This window comes from Polyodon spathula, chromosome 17 (assembly GCF_017654505.1).
Source record: "Polyodon spathula isolate WHYD16114869_AA chromosome 17, ASM1765450v1, whole genome shotgun sequence".
Taxonomy (NCBI): Eukaryota; Metazoa; Chordata; class Actinopteri; order Acipenseriformes; family Polyodontidae; genus Polyodon; species Polyodon spathula.
Genome location: NC_054550.1, coordinates 18,363,138 through 18,376,771, shown reverse-complemented (window position 1 = coordinate 18,376,771; position 13,634 = coordinate 18,363,138). Strand labels below are relative to the sequence as shown.

General features: G+C 41.5%; 1 protein-coding gene across 3 annotated transcripts; it reads right to left on the bottom strand.

Moving 5' to 3' along the window:
* Positions 1-202: 202 nt before the first annotated feature.
* LOC121329933 (serine/arginine-rich splicing factor 5-like) lies at positions 203-10,965 on the bottom strand. Of its 3 annotated transcripts, none has more exons than XM_041276020.1 (8): positions 10,877-10,965; positions 9,447-9,586; positions 9,048-9,118; positions 5,633-5,737; positions 5,032-5,101; positions 1,858-1,931; positions 1,337-1,444; positions 203-1,043 (listed from the first exon to the last, which is right to left on the bottom strand). In XM_041276020.1, exons 2-8 carry the CDS (start codon positions 9,570-9,572, stop codon positions 734-736), a joined length of 864 nt encoding a protein of 287 aa, XP_041131954.1. In that variant the 5' UTR covers positions 9,573-9,586; positions 10,877-10,965; the 3' UTR covers positions 203-733. The 3 variants fall into 3 exon arrangements, with proteins under 3 accessions (XP_041131954.1, XP_041131953.1, XP_041131955.1); XM_041276019.1 differs by having other exon boundaries at positions 10,843-10,941; XM_041276021.1 differs by lacking the exon at positions 10,877-10,965 and having other exon boundaries at positions 9,447-9,607.
* Between the last annotated feature and the right edge of the window lie 2,669 nt (positions 10,966-13,634).

Genomic DNA, 13,634 nt, shown 5'->3' with positions numbered 1-13,634 from the left:
TTAACCAAGTGATAAGAGATTTGCGTCTCTGATTGGTTTAAGGAAAAATCACTGAGACTGCACGTAAATGTAAACTGAAATGTTCTTGGTATTGCTCAGATCCATGCTTGGAAAGAGGATACCTGCAAACTGTTCTCACCATGTAATCTTTAAGATGTCTGGTTCTAGCTATATGAAATAAACAGGGAAAAAAATGTGTTAATCAGATTATTCTGCCTTTTATTGCAACTGTGGTACCATTCAGTAGAGGGACAGTTGTAAACTGGTTGTTGTGCTGAAACCTCTAGATAAAAGGGGTACAGTTTTACATACAAGTCATAGGAAACCAGTCCACTTGCCATAGCTAACATCCATTTATGACATTAAATTACATGACAATGAAAAACTACAAAGGTGAGAATTTTATTTAAAAAAAAAAAAAAAAAAAAAAAAAAAAAAAAAAAACACACTCTTTAGGTAACATTGGCTGTTGCAATCCCATACAGGCTGCAGAGTGCAGGTGTTGAGGAGATCCAAACATTATGGATGGATAACTATTGTTTTCAAATAAAAATACATAATAAAAATAAAAGGTTTGTGTAAAAAGAGCATCTACTGTGGCTTTCCATTACGCAACCGAAAACAAAATCACACCACCAGCAGCTGTTTTAAAGGACCGGACTGCAATTCTAACCAGATATGAGACAGATAACCACATCTACAGATACAACTGGTGCAGGCAGGGAGACTGCTCTCAGGGCTGGCTCTCAGCTGAGGGGGACCTGGACCTGGACTGCCTCTTCTGCACTGGAGGGGATCGAGAGTGGGATTGAGATCGAGAACGAGACCGAGACCGAGACCGAGACTTGGAGCGAGAGGGGGAGCGGGAGGGGGAGCGCAGGGCAGCCCGGGGAAGGGGCTTCCTCTCTGGGCTGCGGCTGAGTGAGCGGGACCTGGTACGGCTGCGTTTCCTGCTTCGGCTCCTGCTCTGGGATTTGGAACGGCTCCTGGATCGGGAACGACTGCGAGACCTGGTGTAGCTCCTGGAGCGGGAGCGGCTTCTGCTATTAAAACAAAACACATTTATATTAGATCCACACATTTTGAAGAGTATTTAAATTCAGTTATAAATAAGTTTCAACTTGCTTTAAACACAGACTTGTATTATATAGAGGACCACAGTGATGTCTGCTGTATCCATAAAGGTAAAAGCTAGAAGTGTGTAACTTAAAGCATAAAGTTTGTATACTTTATTGAGCAAGTTCAGAACTAGCAAGGGGCAGGAGATTGAGTAACAGTAAACCAAGTATAGCACACTTGGCAACCTACCCTTTTTACAAAACATGCATATACTTACTTCCTCTTGCGATCTTCAGTCAGTTTGAGTTTGCGTCCGTTAAGCTCAGTCCCATCTAGTTTATCAATGGCGTTCTTCATATCACGGCGTGAAGCAAATTCCACCACTCTGGAAAACAAACAGAAACACAGAGGGATTACAAGGAGACCTACAGGCTTTACTTGCATTAGCACAGCAGAACCCCTTCATTTCCTATTTCCATTACCTCCTGTGTATACAGAGAAAACAAAGCTGAAGGCACAAGGCCCACAGGAATATAATGTGTATTAAATGTGTTCACCAACCTTCTGAAATAAGTGTCAAGCCCAAATGATGAGTAAATAACAAATGAAAGTAAAATACAGGCAATAAACTTAGTACTACTCAATGGTTAATATGAAGAAGCGAATAATCAATTAAAATCTTTGTTGATGACTGCAAAGTAGTCTACTTCACCAGTAATCATTGCAGCACTAACTGAAACCAGTTCTGGTATGCAAAATATTGTGGCCTGGCCAGGTTGGGTTTGTACAGGAATTTACCCTTCATTCTTGTTGGATGTGTGTGCATCCACAAATGTCACTTCACCAACCTTCCTCATCATATCCTTCAGATCCTGGTTTAAAAACAAGATGTTACAAAAACACTCATCAGCAAGAGAAATCTATTTTATGGTTACAATTTCAGGATGTACATTACAGCTCTTGAACAAATTATAACAAGACAATGCGCATCCAAGATTTGTGTCTGCATTACAAAAAGAAAAAAAAGTGTAGTCCAGTATAACACCAGCTTCACCTGCTTGAGAGATTGAGGGATAAAACTCCTCCTCCACAGCCTGTGCTGCCTTAATGGACACCAACAGCAGAGTCAAGGATCAGCCACTCAGACTGAATGCCCAGTTGCTGTGTATTACCTGGAAACCACATCTCTCAGGCGAGTCAGGACCCTACCCTAACAGGTAGAGGCTAGATTCAAACTCATGGCCGCCTGATGAATATTTTGAGAGTGCTAAATCCTTTCGAGTGCTGAGCTGCATCTGTGTATACAGCCACTACTTCCAGAAGACTACAGCACATTGTTTGGCAGCATTCCAGGCATCTTTAAGAGATTCCTAGTTTAGAGATGGGGTGGATTATCCATGTAGGACTACTGGTAGTCCATGATAGTAAAGTAGCCGACTTAACCCTTCCGTTATGGCGCCGCTAGAAATCGTTCATATATGAACAAATGATGTAATGGTGATGTAGATACCCATTTTTAGTCTTTTTAATCAACCATCGATTGCTTACCAAATGACTGACATCTCCAAAGGCTCCAACAACTAATCAGGGATGGTTTTATATACTTTCAAAAACAAAAGTTTCAGAAAGAAAGCTATTTTTTTTTTTTTTTTTTTTTTTTTTTTTTTTTTAATCTGGAGATTCAATGACCACAAGTACAAGCTTACCCGAAATTATACTAAATCATCCAAAATGTTTATAAAACCAAAAATAAATGAACTAAATATTAACTGTAGTGAAATATTCACAGGATAAACTTTAGGGGTGACTAACTAATCAAAATGTATTTCACTGAAGCCCCAGGCCATACATTTTATTATGAGGTGCAGCACTTCAGTACCTTAGGTTTTGGTTTGGATTACTGTATATACCATGATTTTAAAGCGCAGCATTACCGGAGAGCATACTAAATTGCTTTACATAACCAAGAATGCTTACCGAAATAAATATTCTTTACAGAACACGTTGACGAGTTGACAGATCCATCTGACGGTGAACTTCTTACATTAGGCACCCGGTCACACAATTTGGTGTAAAATGAAAACCAGACATGTATTTATATAATTCTTTCTGATCCTAGCTCCTGAGAGTTGTGGCTACCACTAACACTGTCACAGTTTTTAGGTAGGAGGTCACTAAATTACATGTATGTAGAGATTTCTAAAGAAATTAATTTGAGTACATTTTAAAACTTTTTAACATTCAAACTATAATCATAGGGTATATGTCAGAGTAAAAATGTTATTCTATTAACAATGTTCAGATTCTCAGCTGTTTAGAAAGATATACTACTGTACACTTTTGGTGGATATACCTCCTGATACAAAAGCCGCAAGTCCTGTTACGTCAGTCAGACCTCAAACAGGTTGAATGTTCACCAGAGCGGAAGGGTTAAGTGTGGAAGGAAACGGTTAAACCCCATGTCGTTCTGTTGGGATGCCCTTGCTCAAGGGTAGAATATACCACACTACAGGTGGCAATACCATTAGGTTAGGACACTACGGAATAGCATGCGATAACATCATGTGGCATCCGAGATTAAAGGTGTCAATACTACAGCGAATGAGAAAAAATGATCCAGCAAAAGGTGCAAGTACGATGTACTCCATCTTCTATAGTCCCCCATTCTCAAATTTGGCAAATGCGCTCTCCATGTAGCTGAACAGCAAATTATCATGGGAACCAGTTGCTTGAGCGGATTACTAACAGTACAATCTGGCTCCACAGTGCACCTGCTACTTCCAAACAGGTAGGTGCTGGCTTTTGGTTACAGCTTAAACAGAAGTAAAAGGTGGTGGGGTAAAGGAAATAGCTTAAATGGCACAGTTCAAGCAGTGGATGCCTGAAATCCTGATAACACAGCTGCCAAATACCCCTGTCCTCCATCCTCCCAACTTATGTACTGAGAGAAAGCCCTCCCTCCACCCCAATCACATTAGCTATTGCACTACTTACCATTCAGAACCCAGGGCGGACCTTAAGCAAAGAGCCACTTGTCCAAAAAGCAATCGGACCAAGCCTTGTATAGCCTTTGAGAAAGGGATGTGGCTTTGGGTTTCGGAATCCAACTTCCACAAGAAAGGAACCACCAGAGTAAGGAGGCTCCAACCGTTAACACCCCCTTCCGCCAGCAACAGAAAAAAAACCAAACAGGGAAGCAAAAAAAACTGCAGCCAGGGAACCCAGACCACAGACCCTCAGGATTGCAGCTATGGACCTCCTAAGGCTGACCTGCGCTAGATCACTTTCACCCGCTAGGGGGCCCCAGCCAAGATATAGACCACGGCAACTGTGTGTAGGGAGAGGCACCAAATGGACACTATTCAGGACAACAGCAGCAGAATTCGCTAAATCAAAATAGACCCCCCCCCCTCCCCCCAGTCCCATAAGAGGTGGGGGGGTGAGGGGGTAGTGCAATGCCACTCAGGAGAGACCAGATAAGAGCCCGTTTAAAATGAGGTTAAATATTTGTTTACAACACTGATAAGATTTACAAAACTACCTAACAAAAAAGCTTTAGTTACCAAAAAAAAAAAAAAAAAAAAAGTACTACATAGTATACTGAAGCTTCACATCATTTTTAACCAGCATCCCAGGTATAAAACTGAGGTAAGGGGAAGGGAGTACAAACTGACAGTGGATTTAATTGTTACAGAAAGAGATCTGATCAATCTGATGAAGTCTGGGTAATGAATCAAGGACAGCGCACCAACAAGGAGCACTAGATACCCTTTCATGTCTTGGCTGGGTGAGGATGTGCCTGCATATTCCTGGTTCAGGGTTTATAGAATTTAGATTTTATTTTTTTCCTCAAGGGGGTGTTCTGTTTTTAAACCTGTGTTTTACCAATGGGATGGCAGTTTTATACAAAAAAACAAAATCAGAAACAGGACTAGTTTAGCAAGAAAATTAAACTTAGATCAGTGCTCTAACCTGCCAACTTATCCGGGACGAGAGGTTCTCAACAATGATTCTGTGCTCTGTGCGCACAGGAGGACCATACCTGCAAGTCAAAATACACACTTAAGGCTGCTAAAAAAACATGCTATGGCTTATCTTTATGCATGTCTTACCAGCTTTGCTTTACAGTTACAATTCTACAGAATAAGCCAGGTGCATAGTGTATCAGACCTGGGGTCAATTCCAACGTAATTGTGCAATTCTTAATTAACAGCAATTACAATGTCATTGTAGTTGAACCTTGGCACACCCACGCAATTGTATTTAAACCAAATAATTGATGGATTACAGTTCAATTACACGTCACTCGATCACTTGTATTTTCAACCACGTTTGGTGACCACAATTTATTGGAAAAAATAAGCTATATAGTATGTTTCTGTATTTGTACCGAAGATTATTGCTTGGTTATTTTGTAGAAATACAGTAAACATGTTAATCTGTGTAGTTTTAATTAAGTACTGCAACATAATTGCAACTAACTGAATAAAACAGCATTGTAACTAATTTCAGCAAACCATTACGCTAGATTCGTAATTATAACTGGCCCCAGGTCTGAACCATAGTATCTTACATTGAGCCGCGAGCCCGACGATAGCTGCTAAACCGCGGAGAGAACCTTCCACCACCACCTCCTCCTCCTCTCCCTCTGGGAGAGCGGGCATGCTCTATTGTGACCCTGTGTAAAAAATAAACAAGAGTTAGTCTCATCATTCTCAATATGTAACAGCTAATACATTGAAGAGATTAGTCCAGTACAACCTTGCATAACGCCCGTCACTATAACAAACCTTTGGCTATAACAAGCCTGGCCCCCAGATAACATCCCGGTCCGTACGCACAGGATGCCACCTCCGCAGTGAAGTCAACTCTTTTGTCTTAATAAAAAGTGTGCGCTGTGTAACTGCGCCTCCAAAACGAAAATAATTTTCTGTTGCAAAGCTGGAAACTATATCAATCGTTTGAAAAAAGGAGTAACGCAGGCATATCTGTTGTGAAAACAGGTTGTCAAAAAGCACTCTTTTGGCTTGTTCAGCACCACATGGCAAAACAAAATTGATTAAAGAAAAAAAAAATCTGATAAACTTTTCATGTCGGGTTGATTTGGAATAAAAGTTTAGCTTCAATTTGGGATTTTTGTTTTTTATACTGCGTTTTAATTATTTAAACGAATTCGATAAAGCAAAGGCAGAATACTGCATACATGAAAAGAACAGGTACTTGTAATTCTACTTCTATTCATAACATAATCCAATTAATTTACTCCAACAGTTTATTATTCATTTTCGATTGTCCTATCACTACAACAAACCCCTCGATATATCAAATAAAAGTCTTGGACCCCAACAGGTTTGTTATAGCGAGGGTGTGCTGTGTATCTATTATGTGGGTGGTGTCCTTGTGATAACTTAGTAAGTACCTTCAAAGTTCAGCAAAATGTTGAGTAAATTGCTTTTAAACAAGCCAATCAAGGAAGGCCCCTTTTGATTATTTTGTGGGGCCCAGCCAGTCAACCAACAGTCCAATGTATGGTTGTTTAAATACTAAAATCATACCTAATATGAAAAAGGAACATAAGGAAAAGTTCTCAATCTCCAATATTAAAGATAAACATGGCACCATTATAACAGATCAGCAAAAAATGACATTTAAATATTTGTTCCAGTCTTTTTAAACCAGAATCTGAACCTGTGATATCCCAAATAAATACATTTTTAGAAAAATTTAAAATACATGGACTACCAGATCTCGATTCTAAAAAAAACTAGACAGAACCTACTGAATAGTGAATAGCTGCAAAAAGCAATGCATGCCATGCCCTGTGGAAAATCTCCTGGCCAGAATGGATATCCAAATGCACTTTTGGTCTCTTCTCTACATTTTTCAAAACTGTTAATCAGTTAAACTTGTAGCTCAGTGTCACACCCTATGAATAGAGCTTTAATTTCTCTCCTGTTAAAAATGCATAAAGATCATCGTCCAGTATTGTTAATAAACACAGATATAAAAATTAGTAAATCCATTGCAACAAGATTAGAAAGTGCTCTTCCAGGACTAATTCACTAACAGACAAACCTCAGATAATGTCAGATGATTTTTTAACATCATACACCTAGCTACAAAAAGTAATAACACTACTGTTGTAGTCTCCGCAGATGCAGAGAAAGCTTTTGACAGGGTCAATTGGTCTTATTTATTTACTGTTTCAGAAATATGTGGTTGTGGGAACTGAGGCAATTCTGCCTCCATAAAAACAGCTACTGTCAATACCTTCAATTACAACACTCCCTAAAAATATACACTGAACTAAAACTATAACCCCCATTTGACCTAGCTAAATATCTCCTAAAACATAGGTCTCCAATCCTAGTCCTAGAGGGCTGGTGTCCCTCCTGGTTTTTGTTCCAACTGTACCATAAATTACTTAATGAGACCAATTCGGTGCTTTAAAAGCTTAATCCTTTGTGGTCCAATGTCGGACTAGGTCTGAGATTACAATTTTCCCTTTCCAGTCCAATGTCAGACAACATCGGACCCTGTCCGACATCATCGAAAAGACAAAGCACAGGTCTCTAATTGTTTTAAGGGGCGTGTGAGCAATAGCCCTAGCAGCTGCACCACACAGAGATAAGCAGACAAACAAAGGAGGTAGCTGTTTCCGCATCTAGCACTCAAAGAATATCACGGATGTTTGCAGAGCTTTTTGAGATGTTATAGTTATAAAATAATGACTTGGATCGCATTATTGAGGAGTTTGATGATAAAACAAGTGATCAGGAGAGGATTTATCAGTATGCACGTCTATAAAGAGGTATGTGAAAAATACAGCGAACATGGGGTGGGGCTTGTCTGGAGATGCAGTACTGAAGTCGCTTAGCATTGCAATGCCCTTTAAACCGGTTTTACATAGCATGTGTAAAATAAACTGCATGTGTGAAAATGAACTGGACCTGACGTGCCTGACAGGCGCTGAATACATGGACCGCAAAGGGTTGATTGGTCCAATTAATTTAGTCTACAGTTTGAACAATAACCAGGAGGGACGCTAGCCCTCCAGGACCAGAATTGCAGACCCCTGCCCTAAAACAGAGGCGTAAACCAGTTTGTTTGTTTGTAATGTGTGTGTATATGTTATATATATCATTTCTGATATCTAATGAAGAGGAAATTGTTGTCCCAATTAATGGGTCAGACATCTTAATTTGCCAAATTACTTTTGGGGCAAAATATGTAATATTACCCTCAGTTTCTAGAAATGCAAAAATCAACCTTATTCAATATAAACTTCTTCATAGAACACACATTTTCAATAGAAGGTTGTTTTAATGGGACTCTTAAATAAATAATGATGTTAGTACTGTCAGGGAGAAAAACTAGTCAATTGTACCCATGCACTATTCAATAATAATAATAGAATACCACTGGGAAGAGGTACTGAGCTCTTTGTCCTGTATCCTTGGCTCTGACATTCCTGACTCCCCTGCACTGTGTCTACTTGGGGAGCTACCAGAATCTTTCAAAAGGAGAATTATTATTACGATCCCTCATTACTGCAAAAAAGTGGTTAAATATAACATCTAATCATGCATCTATGAGGAGACTCACAGCAAGGCTACATTATAAACAGTGAATTTAATTAAATATGGGGCCCTTTTCTCTCTTACATAGCTCTTGTTTATGTTATACTGTATACTGACATACGCTTGCATTACACTTCTCTGTGATAGCAGGGATTGGTGTATGTGGATGTATAGGTGTACGCATGTATATGTATTTATGTGTACTGGCATAGTTACATATAGATCACATGCTCCGTTTTCCCAGTTATACATGTATTCGTTCATTTCATCCCCCCCCCCCCCCGATTACTTTGTTTTAGGTCTTTATTTTATATAGTTTGATTACATAATAACCTTGCAATGATATTCAAAACTTTGTAACAGTTTCCTGTGGAGTGGGTGAGTTTGCCTTACAAATCTATGCTTTACCTTTCATTGCACAATTCCTTCCCATTCAGTTCATAGACTGCATCATCGGCATCTCTGTGGTCATCAAACTCCTGTATAACAAGCAGTCAGGCACCATTTACACAATGGAAATTTAGGGGAAAAAAGTTGATGGGCATGTGGTGTACATCAGTTTCCAGCATCTCTATGGATAGCTGAGGCATTTGAACATGGGAAAGCTCAGCAGCAAACATATGAAGACCACATTTTCAGGAAACAACATTTGAAACCTACTAAAAGACTTAAAATCAAATAATGTTAAACATGTATGCTACAATGGGAAGTGTCCCATTACATTTAACACATCTTCTCTAGTGTAAAATGTGTCTATGAAGTTCTAAAGTTTGATAGCAATGCACAGACTAAGGTAAAGACACTTACTACAAAGCCAAAGCCGTTTTTTAGATTGATCTCCCGAATGTGCCCAAATCCTCTGAAAAACTTCTCCACGTCCCTCTCTCTGGCGTGGGGACTCAGTCGACCTATGAACACTCGACATCCACTCATTTTCAAATGCTTCACTGTGGAAAACACAAGCAGGAATCTAGAAATCAATTTAATTCTGAAAGCTTACTTGTCTAAGAGCTACCTCTGCATAATGTTGTAAACAAACACTGCAATTTTCAAACAGGAAATAAACGTACAATTGTGTTCCTGGCAACATGCACACATACATTTCTCTCTCTTAATCCATTTTAGTTCATGAAGGTTGCGTCTCCCCTAACTAAACAGCACGACGACCGCTAACTACAGACCATGAGCAAAGGATGCCTTTCTCATCCAGCCAACAGGTTTCAACATCCCTCCCCTCGATTCCTTCTCCCATCGGGTAAGGTATATTAACTCACACACTCAAATAGAAAATTCTGCCACATTTTTGTTCACTAAGCTTTTACAGGTAAATGTAATAATAGCAAAGTGAGAAATACATAAATTATGAACGTATTTATGAAATACAGGTGAAAACGTGGCGTATTACTTTTTAGTTAAGCGTCGGATGTAGTAGCCGCTAAAGGGTGCATAAGAACTAAACACTTAACTCATACACTGAAAAACACAATTCCCCATATCCTAACTGTCACCAAACTGTTACTATTATTTCAACACCGTTTCTTTTGCCTCTAGCAGCTATTGCACACGCCGCTCACGGCACTGGACTAAAAGGCAATATGCAGTAACGTTTTAACCTATATTTTATAAACATATTCAGAATTGATGTATTTCTCACGTGTGTTAAAATGACCTATTAAAGCTTAACGAGCACACATTTGGCAGAATGTTCTAATTGTGTGTGTTAAGTGTACCGTAACCCAACCAATAATCAAATATCTACATTTACCAAAAACATTGCCAGACACAAATAAATTAACCATGTATCCACATCCTGCAAACCCACTGGCAGCAGTCTTTTGGGGGTTTAATCAGAAAGAAGCCCCAGAAATGCTGCTGCCAGGAAGATGTTCAACATCTGTGCTGAAAAAGAGAATTGTTTAATGTTTTAGAAAGTGAAATGGGTGGTTATAATGAAGTAGCCGTTGGCAGACACAGTCAGATTATTTATTTATTTTTTTCTTTGTTTGTTTCGAATTGGTATAAATAGTTATTTCACTGTGAGGGACCTTGTGCCACCTCATAACCTTGCTCTCACACATTTGTGTATTACATTTCAAGACTGCGTGAAAACAAACAATTCGTCATACAGCAAGCCACGCATATTTTTCGGATTCAAAGTAAACGAAGCAAAATCATGCATTTCCCCGTCCCCTTGAATACTCACGGCTTTTTAATTTGTTTACATGTGTTATACACACCCAATTATTCGAAAATTTCAAGTAACAGGCCTCAGTTTTAAAGGTTTCTCCTCGGAGGTCTGCTGGAAAATGGCGACGGACTCAGAAAGTCAACCGGAAAATGATCCTGACTGCAGCACGCGAGCAGAAGAGTCGACACCTGCAGGCGTGGAGGTGACATTGAAATGGACGCGACTCGAGTGAAAAAAATCACACGTTGTTTAGAACACGTTTCAAATACTTAGTACACATTCTAATTTGACTTTAGTTGCGTTCTGTTACCCAGAGCTGCTGCTGCTGCCTCTATTTAGGGGTTGTTGGCGCATCTAAATGGAGATGATGAGCGCCCTCTACCTTTATATTTGTACATGTATTTCTTCCCTTATAATTTCTTCCATGTCCCTATGCTTTTTAGAAATGTGGTGATACATTTCTCTTTCTCCATTTGTTTTCCTCTCCCTCCTGCCTTCAAAATATAATTTACTGTTGTTACTTCAATTTCTATTAACCTTAATTTTCAGTTTAATATGTTTCTTTGCTGAATATGTATTGCATTTCCTGAATGTATTTAAGGTGACCATATGGCCCCGTGTTCAACTGGACAGTTCAGACTTTGCAACTCACAACCCAATGCATTCTGGTAAGTTTTACCTGTTTCAGGTACCGTTCTTCCATTTAAGAGAACCAGGACTATGCTTGAAAAGCCTGAACTGTCCCGGTGAACACAGGGACATATGGTCACCTTAAATGCTGAAAAGGGATGTCCTCACAGTAGCATATCGCCATTTTCTCTCTCACTTCACTAAGACAGGTCACAGATTGACTCCTGCTTTCTTTGTCCGAATTTGGCTGATTTGTAGGATTTAAACCTTAAAATTATTTTTGTACACAGTAATATTATGCTTTCGAGCATTAATTTAGAGTGCTCCTGCCTTATTCTTGCGTCAGTTTACTGACTAGAGCTGGTTTCGACCCCTCTTTTGAGATTGGCAAGCGGCCATTACTCTCTGTTCCACTACCTTGAGTAGTTTTTCGGCTGTGTTTTGAGCTGTTGTGGTACTGTAGTGTGACCCCTACACCGATTTACTTGGCCTCAGCTACTTGCAGTTCGGGCCTACGTGCCCTTCCCAAACTGCAGCTGCGTTTACTGTTGACGCTGACGCCGACTGATTCGGCTACATCAGTATGGCATCGACCGCTCTCTCCTTGGCGCTGACCCAGACGTTAAATTAACTAAGCACCAGCTTGGACAACACCTCGACGCCAACGGAAAACATCTTCGGCACTGCTTCTGACGCTGATTGAACTCGGCACCGATTGACTCGGCACCGACTACTCACCACTAACCGCGCTCTGCGTTGCGCCGACCTAGACGCCGATAGACTCGGCACCGACCTCAGCACCGATAGACTCGGCACCGATTGACTCGGCTCCGATAGACTCGGCACCGACCTCAGTCGCTCTTGGCCTCTTGGCAACGACCTCGTCACCGATTGACTCGGCACTGACCACGTGTTCTCAACGCCAATATACTTGGCGCTTATTATCAGCCCAGCTTGGTCCGCGGTCTCTAGGCACCGAACAACAGACGTGATGCTAAAAAAGGGATTCACGTCAACGGCACTGTCAACTAGAGCAGCCAATGCTATAGCCATACTGGTCTTCTACCAGACGCAGCTGGCTGAGAGGCTGCAGGAGAGGGCAACGGAGACGGACACAGCAGAGCTATTGACGGTAACAAGGGCGATGACTGACCTAATGGGGGAGTTAGGTCAGGCATCAGGCAGGTCTCTAGCGGCGCTGGTAGCCGCCCGAAGACACCTGTGGCTAACTCAGGCCAAGGTGGTAGAGACCGAGAAGGTGGCGTTATTGGATGGCCCCATTACACCAGGGCAAACATTTGGGGCGACCATTGATGTGAGCCTTGAGAGGTCTCACAAGGTCATGGAAGTCGCTTCCAAATTTTTGCGCCTTCCTGCTTACTGTCCATGCCCAAGGTGGCCTTCACAGCCTGCAGGGGAAACTGGGCCAGAACAAAGCCCTCCACCCCAGAAGAAACAAGCAGGCAGAAGAAGAGCCGGCGGCAAGGGACCACCACCGGCCAGGGGTAACCGGTTCTCCGGCTGGAGACAGAGGCCGGGGCCTAAGAAAGACCCGCCCCTCCCAAGCCCAAGGGAGACCGCCCCTAAGGCTCCCCAGCTGCCACCAACCCCCTCACAACCGGACTGACCCAAGAAAACGACCCATGGCAAGGCTGCACCCAGGACCAGGACTCCTGGGTGCTATCGACAATGAGACACAGATACTCTTTACAATTCTGCTTAGGTCCGCCACCCTTCAAGGGTGTGCTCCTCACCACTGTCGAACCAGGGAGCGAGATACTCCTTCACCAATCTTCAACAGAAGAATGGTCTGTGCTTGGCAAACCCAAGCAATGCCCTCAGCGGCTTTTACCCTAGGTACTTCCTGGTGCCCAAGAGGGGTGGCAGTTTCAGACCTATTCTGGTCCTCAGGGTCCTCAACTTCTTCCTCAACAGAGGAAGTTCAACAAGTTGACAACACAGCGTATCCTCCAGTCCGTCCATCTGGGAGACTGGTTCACATCCATCAACCTGCATGACGCCTACTTCCATGTCCTGATCCGTCCCACGCACAGGAAGTATCTGTGCTTTGCCTTTCAAGCCAACGAGTATGAATTCTGCGTGCTGCCATTTGGCCTCTCGGTGGCGCCCCGCATTTTCTCAAAGTGCTTGGATGCAGCACTGGCTCCAGTCAGGCT

Bases quoted from the DNA above. Each gene is read 5' to 3' on its own strand.
- LOC121329933 (XM_041276020.1), bottom strand. From the start codon at position 9,572: ATGAGTGGATGTCGAGTGTTCATAGGTCGACTGAGTCCCCACGCCAGA. The intron at 5,102-5,632 runs GTAAGATACTAT...TTTGACTTGCAG, and splicing joins CGTCGGGCTCGCGGCTCAAT to GTATGGTCCTCCTGTGCGCA. The intron at 1,932-5,031 runs GTTAGAGCACTG...TTTTTAAACCAG, and splicing joins CGTCCCGGATAAGTTGGCAG to GATCTGAAGGATATGATGAG.